The sequence below is a fragment of the Chrysemys picta genome, chromosome 2 (assembly GCF_011386835.1).
Source record: "Chrysemys picta bellii isolate R12L10 chromosome 2, ASM1138683v2, whole genome shotgun sequence".
Lineage (NCBI taxonomy): Eukaryota > Metazoa > Chordata > Testudines > Emydidae > Chrysemys > Chrysemys picta.
In genome coordinates, this window is record NC_088792.1 from 148789326 (window position 1) to 148803473 (window position 14148).

General features: G+C 63.5%; 1 protein-coding gene across 1 annotated transcript in view; it reads right to left on the minus strand.

The window, feature by feature from the left end:
* Positions 1–348: 348 nt before the first annotated feature.
* Positions 349–14148, minus strand: part of FER1L5 (fer-1 like family member 5) — a 97278-nt gene continuing 83478 nt past the window's right edge. The window contains 13 exon segments of the mRNA XM_065582458.1: positions 349–488; positions 1145–1292; positions 2307–2416; positions 2639–2835; positions 3243–3342; positions 4229–4370; positions 7107–7202; positions 8139–8227; positions 9721–9860; positions 10098–10246; positions 11029–11199; positions 12574–12665; positions 13266–13421. Of these exon segments, the coding sequence (XP_065438530.1) occupies positions 396–488; positions 1145–1292; positions 2307–2416; positions 2639–2835; positions 3243–3342; positions 4229–4370; positions 7107–7202; positions 8139–8227; positions 9721–9860; positions 10098–10246; positions 11029–11199; positions 12574–12665; positions 13266–13421 (1683 nt within the window). The 3' untranslated portion in view covers positions 349–395.

Here is a 14148-nt window from a genome sequence, read left to right on the forward strand (position 1 = left end):
CTCCTTTCCATGCCTTTATTGGGGAATACTGTTCCTGAAGACTTTTGGCCCAGAGAATGACTCGCCTGGGAGTAGGGCTGCTTTCTAGCCGATGAGCTAGTCCCAGCCTCGCTGGCCTGCGGTCAGTGGCCCTTGGCCCCCAGGGGGAGGAGCAGGAGTAGCGCAGGCCAGGAGAGCCTGTGCTGGAAGGGAGCGGAAGGACTGGCAGCTGCTCTCTGGGTTCAGGGAAGATCCGGGTGACCGGGAGGCAGCGGGTGGTGAATTGGAAAGGGGAGCTGCTGCCCAACTCCCCAGGCTGGGGGGCAGGGCTAGGTTTCCCTGTGCTAGGAGACAGCAGGCGCTGTCTGTCTGCAGGACATGGAGCTGGGCTGGGTGTGCTGCTGCTGGCCTGTCGCCTACGGGCTCCCGCTGCTCCCCGCCAGAGGATTGAGGCTCCCGAAGGAATGGAGACTGCGGAAGGGGTTTATCAGCTTCATGGCCAAGTAGCGCTGGGGAGAGGAAGGGAGAGGGAGTCAGGCCCTGCAGCAGCACCATGTCCTCTAGCCAGCTTGGGGTCTGCCTCTTCAGCTGGCTCCAGGGGCCAGCACCCTGCAGTGAGCAGGGTTGGATTAACCTTTCATGGGCCCCCATGGAGCATGGCGTGGCAGGGGGGTCTCAGTCCCCGGAGTGAGGGGCTGGCCAGGGGCAATGGGGCAGGGCAGGGGCGGCCCCACTTTGCCCAGCGCAGTGCAGGGCATTAGTTACAAACCGGCAGTTGCCAGATGCACAGTGGCCTGCCCGGCCCTGTGCTGGCAGTGTGTCCCTTCCCTGGGGGGCGGAGGGGGGGAGACCCAGGTCGTGCCACACAGCCCCCCCCTGCCCAACATCCCCTCCTGGAACCCCTCCACAAATGCCCAGTGCCCTGCACAACACCATCCCCCTGCCCCCACAGCCCAGCTTTGGCTCCCCCTCCCCTTGCTCTGCCCAGCACTCAGCCCCAGGGAGCAGGGCTGTGGGGCTGGGCTGAGGCCCTTCCAGGGCAGGGTGGCGCCGCTGCCCCAGGCAGACTCAGTGTTTCTCCCTCCGTGCCTGCAGCCCTACCCAGGGCTCGTGGCAGGGGGCCCCCACCCCTGCTGGTTCCTGGGCCCCCCGCAGGCACACGCACCGGGGTGGCGTAAATGAAGGCTGCAAGCAGGAGCAGCAGCAGGAACAGCACGACCCCCAGGATGATCTTGCACTTGTGCGGCTGCCAGAGGATGTAGCGCAGGCTCTTGAGGGGGGCCGTGAACCACAGGAACGAGGCTTCTGGGCGCCTGAAGGGAGGAGACAGTACCAGGGCAGCCGTTCCCAGCGTGCCCTAGGGTATCCCAGCTGGGACCCCGGGCTGCCCTGGGACCGGGCAATGGGCCGGACTCTTTCTGGGGCTTCCAGTTACCCCCAGCAAGGCCTTGGGAACGGCCCAGTACTGTGTCCGAGCAGTGGGGAGGGGACTGCTCTGGGATACTCCTGCGGGCCCTGGGTCAGAGCAAGTGGGGGTCCCTCCCCACCCCTTCTGCCTGCGGTCCTGCCCCCGCTCTGCCCCTTGGTTATGCAGCCCTGCCCCTTTCTGCCCCTTCCCTGGGGCTGCCCCTCTTCCACCCAGGCTCCCACCCCTCCCACCTCCCCCACTGCAGCCCCCCAACCCATTTGCTCCTTTCTGCCCCCCCCCACTGCAGCCCCAAGACTGGAGAAGCTCTGTCCCTGCGCCAAGCCCTGGGGCCGCAGTGGGGACTGAGAGCTCCCCCAATCCCAGGGCTGGAGCAGGGGTCTGGGTGCTGGGGCTTCCCCTGCCACCCCCCCTCCTCTGCTTCTGTGGGGGACCAGGGTCGGGTGCGGGGGCTTCCTGACAGAGTCAGGAGCCGCTGGGGGCTTCCCCCACCTGCCCGGAGACCACGGCTCCGGCCTTCCACTGGCCGGTGGCAGATTTTTTCCGGGGCCCCTGGGCACAGGCCCGGTGGCTAATCCGGCCCTGCTCCTGCGGAGGCTGGGCATGGGGGTGCTGGGACGCAGAGCTGTTCGCAGCCCCGGGGTTGGGTCAGAACCTCTCCGCAGGCACAAGGTGGCAGGGAAGGGTTTGGCACTGGCTGCTCCGTGGGTACCAACCTGCTCACACTGGTTTGTGAGGTGGGAAGCTGTTGGGTTGAAGCAGGAAGTCACTGGGAATGTTCTACGTTATTTATCCTCCTGGCACAAGTTGGGGGTTTTCCCTTATAAAGTTCTACATTTTTAAAATCACCCCTTTTGTCTCAGTCCCCATTAGCACCGCCGAGCTGGCTCCCCCCACTTACACGGGTGGGTGCAGGGTGGGGTTCATGTTTGGCTCCTCCCTTCCCTTCCCAGCAGGCCGCTCTTCTGCCTCCTTGTCCGTCAGCAGCTCCAGCGTCAGCTCAATCTTGCCCTTGAGAAGCAAGGCGGGAATTGGGCCGTGGTGGCAGAAGGCAGGCGCCCCCCTCCAGAAGTGCTGAGGGTTCTCTGGCCCCTGCCTAAAGCTAGAGGAGGATTGGTCCTCTAACCACACCCACAAACCTCTGATTCTCCAACCCCCTGGGACACCCAAGCCCCCGCTTCCCCCTCGGGTACCTCCGTGTCCTTGCTACCCAGCGCCCAGCTGTGCTCCTACCGACAGCCGCTGTCTGCTCTCCTCCTGCACCACGCACGGCCACCAGCCTCGGGCGAGCCTCTGCTTGAAGAGGGAGGTTCTCCTGGGGCAGCGGGGTGGGGTGGGGGAGTCGCTCTCATCCTGCAGCATTTTCAGGGTGCAGGCCCGGGGGCGCCTGGCTGGGCAGGGCATGCTGAGCAGTTTGATTTCCAGAACCCCTGCAAGCAGCAAAAGAAAACTGCAGGGCCCAGGGGACAGCCTGGGGAGCAGGCTGCAGGCGGTGGCGCATGCAGGAGGGCAATGGAGCCCTTCACGCTGCCCAAGGGTGCCCCAGGGAGGACCTTACAGAGGCCCTGCCTGCCCTAGAGGGATGGGGACGATCCCAGGGTGCTGCGCCTCACTGCACGGGAGCCATTCAGCGCCCTCTGCCAACACGGCTGCTCTTGCCCCTTTGTGGCTGCATTTCATTGGCCCTGCAGCATCTGGGCTGCTCTTGGGGACAGAAACGTACAAGATCATTAGCGAGGTGGGGACGTGCCTACAGCAACCTGTGGGCAGGGCCAGCATAACACTCTGTGGCCGCCTGGGCTGCAGGGGAAACGCCCGCCCGGGGGAAAGGCCTCACCGAGAAAATCGTCAGCCGAGAACTTGTCGTTGTCCCACACCTGGAGGATGAGCTTGGGGGGCACCTTCAGCACCGTCTCATCCAGGCTCCAGAGATGTTGCTGTAAGCAGAGTGGGGCCCCTCAGGCTGGGGGCAGGGCAGCTGCTGAGAGGCTGGGGTCTGTGGCCAGCACATACCAGCTGGGGACAGGGTGACCCTGCTGGGTGGGGAAAGGGCAGCCCCAGCATGTGGCCTGCCAAGGGGATGCAGCGTGGGTGGAAGCGCCAGGCTGCTGGGGCACTTTCCAAGTTGCCAGCCAAATGAATGGCTGGTTATAGGTCTGCAGACTTTGAAAGGTTAATGCCCCAGCAGAGGCTCAGGGTGCTGCGGTCAGGGCTGAGGCGGGTTTGCAGGTGGAAACTCCCCCACATTAGTGGACAGCTGCAGCCTGCCAGCCTGGGGCAGGGGCAGGACCTGGGGCTCCCCAGGGGAGGTCGTGATGTGAGGGCGCAGATCAGGCCACATGATGCTGGCAGTCCAGAAGCAGAGGTGCTTGTGGGGGTAGGGCAAGGTGCTGCAGTGCCCTCTCCCTGCACCAGGTGGCAGCACTGACAATCCCCTTTCCCCCGGCCTGGCCAGTGCTCTGCCCAGCATCCCAGCCCCAAAGCCGGTCAGCTGGGTCACCACTCCGGCCAGGAGGGGAGAGGACAAACCTGGAGCAGGAGACAGGCTGGAGGACCCGGCCGCAGAGGGGCAGGGCATCCAGCAGCCTCTGCTGATTTAGGGCCGGAGGTCGTGCCCCAGGCAGATAGCGGAGAATGATGGGAGTCCAGCCAGGGGCACGACAGGAATCGGGTTCAAACTGCTGGGGGGACTGGCCAGTCTGAAACACAGCCAGGGCCCTACCTGCCCCTCGGAACAGCTGCGTCAGTGGGTGGGGCCCAGAGCAGGGCAAAGCAGGCAGTGCTGCCGTAGGGAAGCGGATGCCCAAGGCGAACAGCACCCACCTTCTCAGGCAGGACGCAGACCTGCTCCATGGGCAGGAACTCGAAGGGGAAGATGAACCTCCAGTTGAAGTTGCCCTCTCCTCCCAGGGACCTGTAGTGGACATCGGTTCTCTGCCTCTCCTCCTCCAGGCCATCCAGCCACCTGCAACAAGGAGCCCGAGGCTGGGGTGTGAATGGAGGTGAGGCTGTAGGGCATGCGGGTCCCACAGCACCCTGCCCCACCGTGCGACACTGCACCCACCCTGCCTCACCGTGCGACACTGCACCTGCTCCTCCTCACCCACCATGCAACACTGCACCCACCCTGCCCCACCGTGCGACACTGCACCCTGCCCTGCCTCACCATGTGACACTACACCTGCCCCGCCTCACCCACCGTGTGACACTGCACCCACCCTGCCCCACCCTGTGACACTGCACCCGCCCTGCCCCACCGTGCGACACTGCACCCGCCCTGTCCCACCGTGCGACACTACACCCTCCCTGCCCCACTGTGCGACACGGCACCCTGCCTCACCATGTGACACTGCACCCTCCTGCCTCACCGTGCGACACTGCACCCTCCCTGCCCCACCGTGCGACACTGCACCCGCCCTGCCCCACTGTGCGACACTGCACCCTGCCTCACCGTGTGACACTGCACCTGCTCTGTCTCACCGTGCGACACTGCACCCTCCTGCCTCACCGTGCGACACTGCACCCGCCCTGACCCACTGTGCGACACTGCACCCTGCCTCACTGTGTGACACTGCACCCGCCCTGCCCCGCCGTGCGACACTGCACCCTGCAGCACCGTGCGACACTGCACCCCACCCTGCCTCACCGTGTGACACTGCACCTGCCCTGCCTCACCCACAGTGCGACACTGCACCCCGCCTCACCCACCGTGCGACACTGCACCCGCCCTGCCCCAAAATGTGACACTGCACCACCATGTGACACTGCACCCTGCCTCACCATGTGACACTGCACCTGCCCTGTCCCACCGTACGACACGGCACCCTGCCTCACCACGCGACACTGCACCCTCCTGCCTGACCGTGCGACACTGCACCCCATAGAGTGGGGCTGGGGCTCTCTTCCCTTCCCCCACTGTGGGCTTCAGTCATCCTCCCCCCATCAGCCCTCCCCTATTTTTAGTACCAGTCACGGACGGGTCACGGGCTTCCGTGAAGTTTGTTTATTGTCTGTGACCCGTCTCTGACTGTTACTATAAATAGTCATGACAAAATCGGAAGTTGATTTATGACAAAGCTCATTCTCCGAGCTCCAGAACAAAGCGGGATCCGGCTCTCAGGGTGCTCTGACGCCGGCCCTCTCCGCTCGGTGGCCAGTGCCCTCCGGGGGCTTGCTCGGTCTCGGAGCCCCAGCCCTGCCACCAGAGCTTGTCACCCACCAGCCAGTGCTGGCCCCACTCGCTCCTCAGGCTCGCAGGGCCTGGCAGGCGGCTCTGGCTGGAAACTGTACCTGGTTAACGCAGACCCTGCCAGAGCCTCCCTGCACGCCCAGCGACTGCCAACATTTGCCCGGCCCTGCCCGAAGAGGCAGCATTTATACCGGCCCCTTTGCCCAGCTCATCCCCAACTCTGCAAGGCTCCTGGGCCCAGGCCCTTAAAGAAACAGTACCAGGTTCCCTCCCTACTTACCATATCACCCAGGTCCTCGTGTCATAATCTGAAAGAGCCATGCCAGGGGTGGGCTGGACTGACCAGTAGGCAGTACTGCCCCTAAGGGGCAGACTACCCCATCACACATGCCCGTACTCCATTCCCTTCCCAGCTAGCTCATGCCTGGTGGGGAGTGCATAGCTGATGGGAAGAGCCATGTGCAGGAGCTGGGGGTTGGGAGGAGCTGGGGGGGTTGGAACAAGGCAGAATCCTCCACCGCTCCTGGATCAGGCCTCTCAGCTCGGGGCCTCCTGCCTTTCCCCCTTTCTAGCTCTGTGCTCGACGGGCCAGCTCTGCTCAGGAGGGGCCCAGAGCGGCTGGAGCTCGGGAGAAAACCAGAGACATCCTGAGCCCATAGGGGTTAACTTCTGGCATTCCCGGGGGGTGCTTGACCCCCCCACTCTGCCCCAGGCCCCACTCCTGCTCTCTACCAGTGCAGTCCCAGGAACTGATGGCTGCCTACAACCAACACAGACCTTGGGGGCTTGCTCTGAAGTCGTTTCTTATGCTGGTGGTTGTTGGCTCAGGGCCCTTGATAGCATCTCTGCCACTGCCTGCCTGCCTGCCAGGGGGCTGGTTGCAGAAGGCCCCAACAGCAGACTGGCTGGGCCCCAGAGCACTCAGCTAAGGTCCCGATTCAACACCCACAGAACAAAGAAAGTCTCAGAGAAAGGAACCAAGATCTATATTGATACTGAGCAGTCAGCAATTCCCACACCTGCCAGCATCAACCCATTAGAGACCCACTGAGCTATGCAGAGAGACTTACCTTCAGTGCTACTGGGGGTCAGCACTGGGGACACTGGCAGAGTGGGCAGACCACGTCTGGGACAGCAGGGGGCTGCGGGTCGGGATTGAGGGGCACCAGCGGGGTGGGGAGGGGGGTGGGGAGCCGCAGGGCTGGGACAGCAGGGGGCTGCGGGTCGGGATTGAGGGGCACCAGCGGGGTGGGGAGCCCCAGGAGCCCCAGGCTGGAATTGAGGGGCCCAAGCACCAGCCGAGGTTTGTGTGACGAGAGCGTAGAACAGGAGCTGCTGCTCTCAGCCTGTCCGTTTTCTCAGTGTTCATGTCACTGGCTCCAGCCCCGCTTCATCCCCACTGGGCGTCAGCTGCTTCCCAGGAATGCCTGGCAGGGGGCCGTGGTGCGGTCCCCTGGAAGGCCCATGGCTTGGGATCCCTGGGGCCCAAGGGTGCAGGCTGCAGGCCCTCACCCTTTCACATAGATGTCGCTCATCCTCTGCCCCGTGATGCTGGTGTCCTGCAGATCCACGTCCCGCGTGTTCCAGACGACGCAGCGCAGCTCGTACCTAGGGAGGGGGCAGCGCTGGCAGCGTTGGCTGGTTGGAGGCTGGTCACAGCCCAGAGGTCTGGGGGCTGGTGCCCTCAGGCTGCCCTGTGGGCCTGGGCTCTGGAGAACACAGAGGCCATGGGAGTCCCCGGGCAATGGGAGACTCCACTGACCTCTGGCTTTCAGAGAATTCCCCACCCGCGGCACTGAAGGGGAGAGTGTGCCCAGAGCAGGCTTCACACTTCAGAGAAGGAGCTGCAGATGGGGCATAGCCAGGGCTGGGGAGTGGCCCCTGTGCTCAGCGTGACAGGCTGGGGGAGGTGGGGCCTGGCCCATGTGCTCAGCGTGGCAGGCTGGGGAGCTGGGGCGTGGCCAAGGCTGGGGCCTGGCCCTTGTGCTCAGCGTGGCAGGCTGGGGAGGTGGGGCCTGGCCCCTGTGCTCAGCGTGGCAGGCTGGGGAAGTGGGGCCTGGCCCCTGTGCTCAGCATGGCAGGTTGATGAGGTGGGGCATGGCCCCTGTGCTCAGTGTGGCAGGCTGGCTGGGGGAAGTGTGGCCCGGCCCCTGTGCTCAGCATGGCAGGCTGGGAGAGGTGGGGCGTGGCCCCTGTGCTCAGCGTGGCAGGCTGGGAGAGGTGGGGCCTGGCCCCTGTGCTCAGCGTGGCTCCTGTGCTCAGCGTGGCAGGCTGGGAGAGGTGGGGCGTGGCCCCTGTGCTCAGCATGGCAGGGTGGGGGAGGTGGGGCCTGGCCCCTGTGCTCAGCGTGGCAGGCTGGGGGAGGTGGGGCCTGGCCCCTGTGCTCAACCTGGCAGGCTGGGAAGGTGGGGCCTGGCCAGGCTCTGTGGGGCTGCACACTGCCCCAGAGCTGCCAGCCCTCTCCTGGGCGTACTGGGTTTGTGCTGTGCCAGGGTTCACCGGCTCGGGAAGCTGCCTAGGGCAGTGGGGGTTTGTCCCACTCACCGTTTGGGCATCCGTGGGGTGATGTTGAAGGCAGGGCCTGGGGGGCCAAAACTCTCTGGGAAAACGTCCACCCACATCTGCAGCTTCCCCTGCCGAGCAGACGGGAGCAGGCGACTTATCGACACGAGCCTGGGCCCAGGCCGGCTCCTCGCCCTGTGTCCAAGCCCCCTTGCCAGGGTCACCCCAGAGCAGTTGCTGGCTGCGTCGCCCCCCCGCTGGGGCCTGGCTCCTGGCTGAGCTTCCAGACGGGCCAGGAGGAGCTACCATTCCTGGGGACCACCCCCCAGGTCCTGGGAGAGGACGGAGCCTCCTTGAACAACCACGAACCTCCCGGCCTCTCCCCCGTGGCCCGACCAGCTCCCTGCACGGCTCTTGGCCAGCTGGTGTCTGGGGCCACGCATCCCTCCCACCAAAATAACCCCCACGCGCCCCCACTTCCCCCCACAGCTCCCCACTCCCACACACCTGCGCCTCCACTCTCACACGCACCCCGCACGCGCCCCCACTCCCACACGCACACATACATGCACACAAACAGACGCACACCTCCCACGTGCGTGCGCACACAGACACACATGTGCACCCCCCCACGTGCACAAACACACACACACAGGCGCACACACCTCACATGTGCGCGCACACCCCCTACATGCGTGCACACATACACATATTCACACACACAGAGGCGCACATACAGGTGCACACCCCCCATGTACACACACACACAGGCGCACACACCCCATGTGCGCACGCACACACACAGACACACAGACACACACACCCCACGTGCACACACGCACACAGGCACACACACCCCATGTGCATGCACACACACACAGGTGCGTGCGCACACACACCACGTGTGCACACACACACACACCCCACATGCGCGTGCACACACACACACACATACAAGTGCATCCTCTCTACATGCGCGCACACATACACACACATGTGCCCACAGGCACACACCCCCATGTGCGCACACACACACACACAGGCGCACCCCCCTATGCGCACGCACACAGACGCACACACCCCACATGTGTGCTCGCGCACACACACACACATACAGGTGCACACCCCCCACGTACGCACACACACACACACACATACAGGCGCACACAGACACACACACAGGCCACGCACACAGACACACACACAGGCGCACACACCCCACGTGCACACACATGCAGTCCCACTGTACAGCTCTCTCACATGCACACACATTTCGGGTGTATGCACGCGGCGTGAACACACCCCGCAGGGTGGGGCAGCCGAGACCCGCAGCCAGGGCAGCTGGGATCCGCGGCGTCCTGGTCACGCAGCCGTTTCACTGCGCAAAGGCACCAGGTCTCTGGGCTGCCCCCATCGGCTGTACCCGCTGGGACCACCAGCCCTGGCTCCGTGCTCCATACCAGCGGGCGGCTGGACAGTGCTGAGTGACCAGGCCCTTGTCCCATGTAACAGACCCGTTCTCTGGGTTTGTCCCAGTAAAGCTGCTTCCCCACATCCTCTTGCGGTGGCTTTGGGGTGCAGAAGCTGCTGGTAAGGGGCCAGGCTCACCGCTCTGGTGCCCTACCTGGTCAATGCCGGGCTGGATGCTGTGGTATAGGGTCCTGGTCTCCAGGTGCTCAGGGACCAGTCCGCAGGTGTGGAGCAGGTGCAGGGCCAGGCGCTCTCTTGGAGGCCCCAGGTGACTGTGCACAGGGACCTTGCTCTCTGAGACAGGGAAGCCAAGCACAGTAGAGGGACATGGGGCACGGGTTATGTGCCGCCCAGGGGCCCGCAGTGCCCCGAGAAACCCCATGTCCTGCCCAGGGGCCCGCAGCGCCCCAAGAAACCCTGTGTCACGCCCAGGGGCCCCCAGCGCCCCGGGAACCCCGTGTCCCGCCCTGGGGCCCGCAGCGCCCAGGGACAGGGTCTGACTTGTCTCTCCTGGGGCCCCTGGGTACTCACCAAACTGCGCCAGCAGGAAGGCCCTGCCCATGAAAGTGGCTTTGCCCCCGTCTGCGCTGAACTCGGGCAGGGCCAGACTCCTCATCCTGGCAAAGTTCTCCAGTAACTGGGTGGGGAGCAGCTGGTCTCGCCACTGACAGGGGCCGGAACTGGGGCGGGAGAAGGGAGGCAGCAGGGGTCAGGGTGAGGCCGTGCTGGGATTAGAGTTCAGCTCTCTGACCCCAGGGCCGGCTGTGCTGGGATTAGAGCACACTGGGGGCATTCCAGGGCTGGGCAGGATTGTCCCCAGAGGGGAAACTGAGGCACAGAGCGGGTCAGGGATTGCCCAAGGGTGCCCAGCAGGGCAGTGACATTGCTGGGAGCGGATCCCGGCTCCTGGCTGGTTGTCCTGTGCTCTAACCATGGGTGGGGGCTCCCCAGTGACCCTAGTGCAAGTGAGGCTGGGACTGGTCTGCCCCGACCCCTCCTCCATGCTCCTCATCCGGTTCTTGCCCCTGCACCTTGGCCCTCCTTACTGGCACCCCCAGCGCTCACCCCATCCCTACCTCTGCCCCCTCGTCCGGCACAGCAGGCCCCTGCAGCTCCCCGGGTAGAGAGATATGTGTGGACAGAGAGCCAGAGCCCTGCTGCAGGCTGACCTGAGTACTGCTGGGAGAGGCCAAGGGACCCCAATCACTTCTGCAGCAGGGCCAGATAAGTGCTGGGATGCGGCTACCCCTGGTGCCCCTGATTGTACTGGGCCCAACGCCCGCTTTTCCCACCACTCTCAATGGCATCTCAAGGTGGCTGGCTCCCGAGGAGAGGCACCGACCCAGGCTGAAATCCTCTTGGGGGGGCTTGGCCCCAGCTCCACAGCCCAGTCAGCAGGGAAAGACTCCAGCCTTGCCCTGGCTCAGCTCGGGGGCGGCAGGATGGTGTGCTGGCCACTCACATGCAGTAGGACTGGGGCAGCCCGCAGTTGGCCCGGAAGCGGGACAGGAGCCGGTTCTCCAGGTCGATGCTGGTGGCCCCTATCTTCTGGTCAGGGAGGATGAGGTCGTAGTCAAAGAGCGAGATCTGCAAGTCCTTCTCCAGCGGGAGGGTGCACGGGAGCTCGAACACCCTGGCGGGCAGGGCAAAGAACGGGAAGGGAGCTCGCTCTGCAGCCCGAGGGCTTTTCGCCTCAGCTCTGCCTTCCACCTGCCCCGGCCAGAGCCCTGGGGGGCTGGGGAGGCCCAGAGCCTGGGGAAAGCTCACACAGCACAGCGAGTCCCTGGCAGGAGGAGATGGTCTTGGGGCTTTACTGCTCTGCAGCTCCGGGCCGGGCCTGGCATGGGCCCAGCCATCCCACCTTTGCCCCCTCTGCATGCAAGGCAGCTGCACGCTGCAAAGGAAATGCACACGGCACAGCAGGGCCAAGCTCCATGCCGAACGTGGGAATGTTGGCAATAGGTTTATGTGCCCTCAGTTTCCCTCTGGTTAGAGCCCAGAGCCATCACAAACTGCCTGGGGCCTGCACCTGTGAATGGACATTCACTCTTAGGGAGCAGGAGATTCCCCCCTCTCTGCAGGGAAGCAAAGCGCAGCTGGAGGACACAGGAGACAGGCGGAAGGTGGAAGAGCTGAGCTCACACTGTACGTCTACACTGTGAAACCCCGCAGGGGCAGCGAGTCACAGAGCCTGGCTCGACGCACTCGGGCTCGTGCTGTGGCGCTAACCGGCCCCGCTGACGTTCCCACGTGGGCTGGAGCTTGGGCTGAGACCCCTCCCCCGCAGGCTTCACAGCCCGAGCTCCAGGGAACGTCTACACAGCTATTGTTAAGTGCCTGGGCACAAGCCTGAGTCCAGAGCCTGGCTGCTGCTGCGGGGATTATTTTGCAGTGTAGACACACCCAGCGACAAGGGCTCTGACCTAGACAGAGGCCAGGTTCACACTACACAATTGAGTTGACCTATATTAGGTCGACTTACAGCCACTGCAGGAATGACTGCGGTTTTTCATGTCCACACTGCCCTGCCCTCCTCCTGTCGGTGATGCGCGTCCTCACCAGGAGCGCTTGTACCGACTTAACAGGGGCAGTGTGGGGGGCTGAGAGCCCAGGCTCTCGGTTTGCTGCCAAGCTCCCAGCTGGAGCCTGGCTGGAACCCCCACCCTCACTTTCAAAACAGGCCCCCTACCAGCAGTGAAACTGACCCCCTTGTCAATTTCACGGCTCCAGCTGTCAGCCACCCTGTGCTAATCTAGGGACGCTCGCATTCTATAGCCAGATGACCAATACATTGCTGCCTGGTGTCTCCGCAAACAGGCACGGAGAGCCTGCACCCTGGAGGGAAGGGGTGTGCCCACCTGTCCTTTGCCCACTACCAGGCAATGCTCCCTTTGTTCTGACCTGTTCCCTCCAGGCTGCTAGGGGATCCGTGCAGCTCCAGGAGGGGTGGGCAGGGTTCAGCCCCCGAGCTGCCCGGGGGCTCTGGAGAGCTGCAGGCTGGACTTACCTGCCGAAGACAGGTTCCAGGGTGTTGGGCAGATATTGGTCTCTGTCCCCCAGCTTCTTCTTGCCCAGGGTGAGCCGCACGTAGGGGTCGCACTGGAGGGGACACAGCCAGGAAGGGGCAGTTAATAAACGTCCCCTTAGTGCCTCGCTCTGTTCTTGTCACACCCAGGAATTGGGGGGTGGGAGCGGAGCCGGAAAGGGGCTCCCAGGCTGTGTCAGACGGGCCTGGGCACTGGACTGAAGCTTAAGGGGCACAAGCTGATCTCTCCCCGGCAGGGCCCGGAACAGGCAGGCTGGCACACAGACCCGGCCGTGCCCGCAGCATCAGTCAGAGCTGGACTACTTGGGTAGCAGTTAACCCCTTGGAGCCTGCCACGAGCAGGGCTCTGGATTGTCAGGTCCCTTAGGATACATCCACACGGCAAACCGCCCCACAGCAGCAACTGCCCAGGGCCTGGGTCTGCAGGCTCGCACTACAGCACTAAAAGTAGCCCCTAGTTCCAGCACCCCCGCGGCTACTGTTAGCACTGTAGTGACCCGGATCTGAAATGGCCGGACGTAGCTTTATTAGGGCACTGCCGATACTCTTCCAGGGCAGCGCACCAGCCCAAGGAGCTTTGTCCCAGTACCACAGGGAATGGGTGCTGGGTGGGGGGGAGCAGTGTGCAGAGCAGGTGAGAACCGGGCACTTACCAGGCCATTCCTATCCTTTGGCGGGAGGTTAAAGGCCCGGACGATGTAAACCCGGACCAGACACTTCTGGGGTTGGCTTTCGGGCAGCTCCTGGAACTGGCGCGGCGGTGGTGGGGAGCTGGGGTCCTCTGGCAGTGGGTAGATCTGGAAGAGTCCCTGCAAACAAACCAATCCACATGATTTCTAGCTGCTCGGATCCTGGATTGATGGAGTCTTGTCCCCCGAGCATCTGGGGCCCATTCCCTGTTGGGAACAGCGCTACTCATACTGTTGTGCTCAGAGACCAGAGCAGACAGGGGCTGGGTACGGTGCCAGCGGCTGTGCTCAGAGACCAGGGCTGATGGGGGAGGGTCACTGTGCCAGCTGGCATGCCTGGCCCTGGATGGCGGGTGTGACGGGTTTCTCCTGGGGTGCCACTTGGAACTGGTGTACCACTGAGCCCACCTGACCCACCAGCCCGGGCTTCCTTTCACACTGTACTGTTGAGACAAGCTCTCAAGCCCCCTCCAGCACGCATACACCCAACTGCAGCTTCACACACAGCTCAGCTAAGGAATGGCCCAGTACTCAAGTGCCCACCTCCCCTCTGGAGGGCAAACCCAAAATTCATAGATTCATAGATTATTGGACTGGAAAGGACCTCGAGAGGTCATCGAGTCCAGTCCCCTGCCCACATGGCAGGACCAAATACTGTCTAGACCATCCCTGATAGACATTTATCTAACCTACTCTTAAATATCTCCAGAGATGAGATTCCACAACCTCCCTAGGTAATTTATTCCAGTGTTTAACCACCCTGACAGTTAGGAACTTTTTCCTAATGTCCAACCTAGACCACCCTTGCTGCAGTTTAAGCCCATTGCTTCTTGTTCTATCCTTAGAG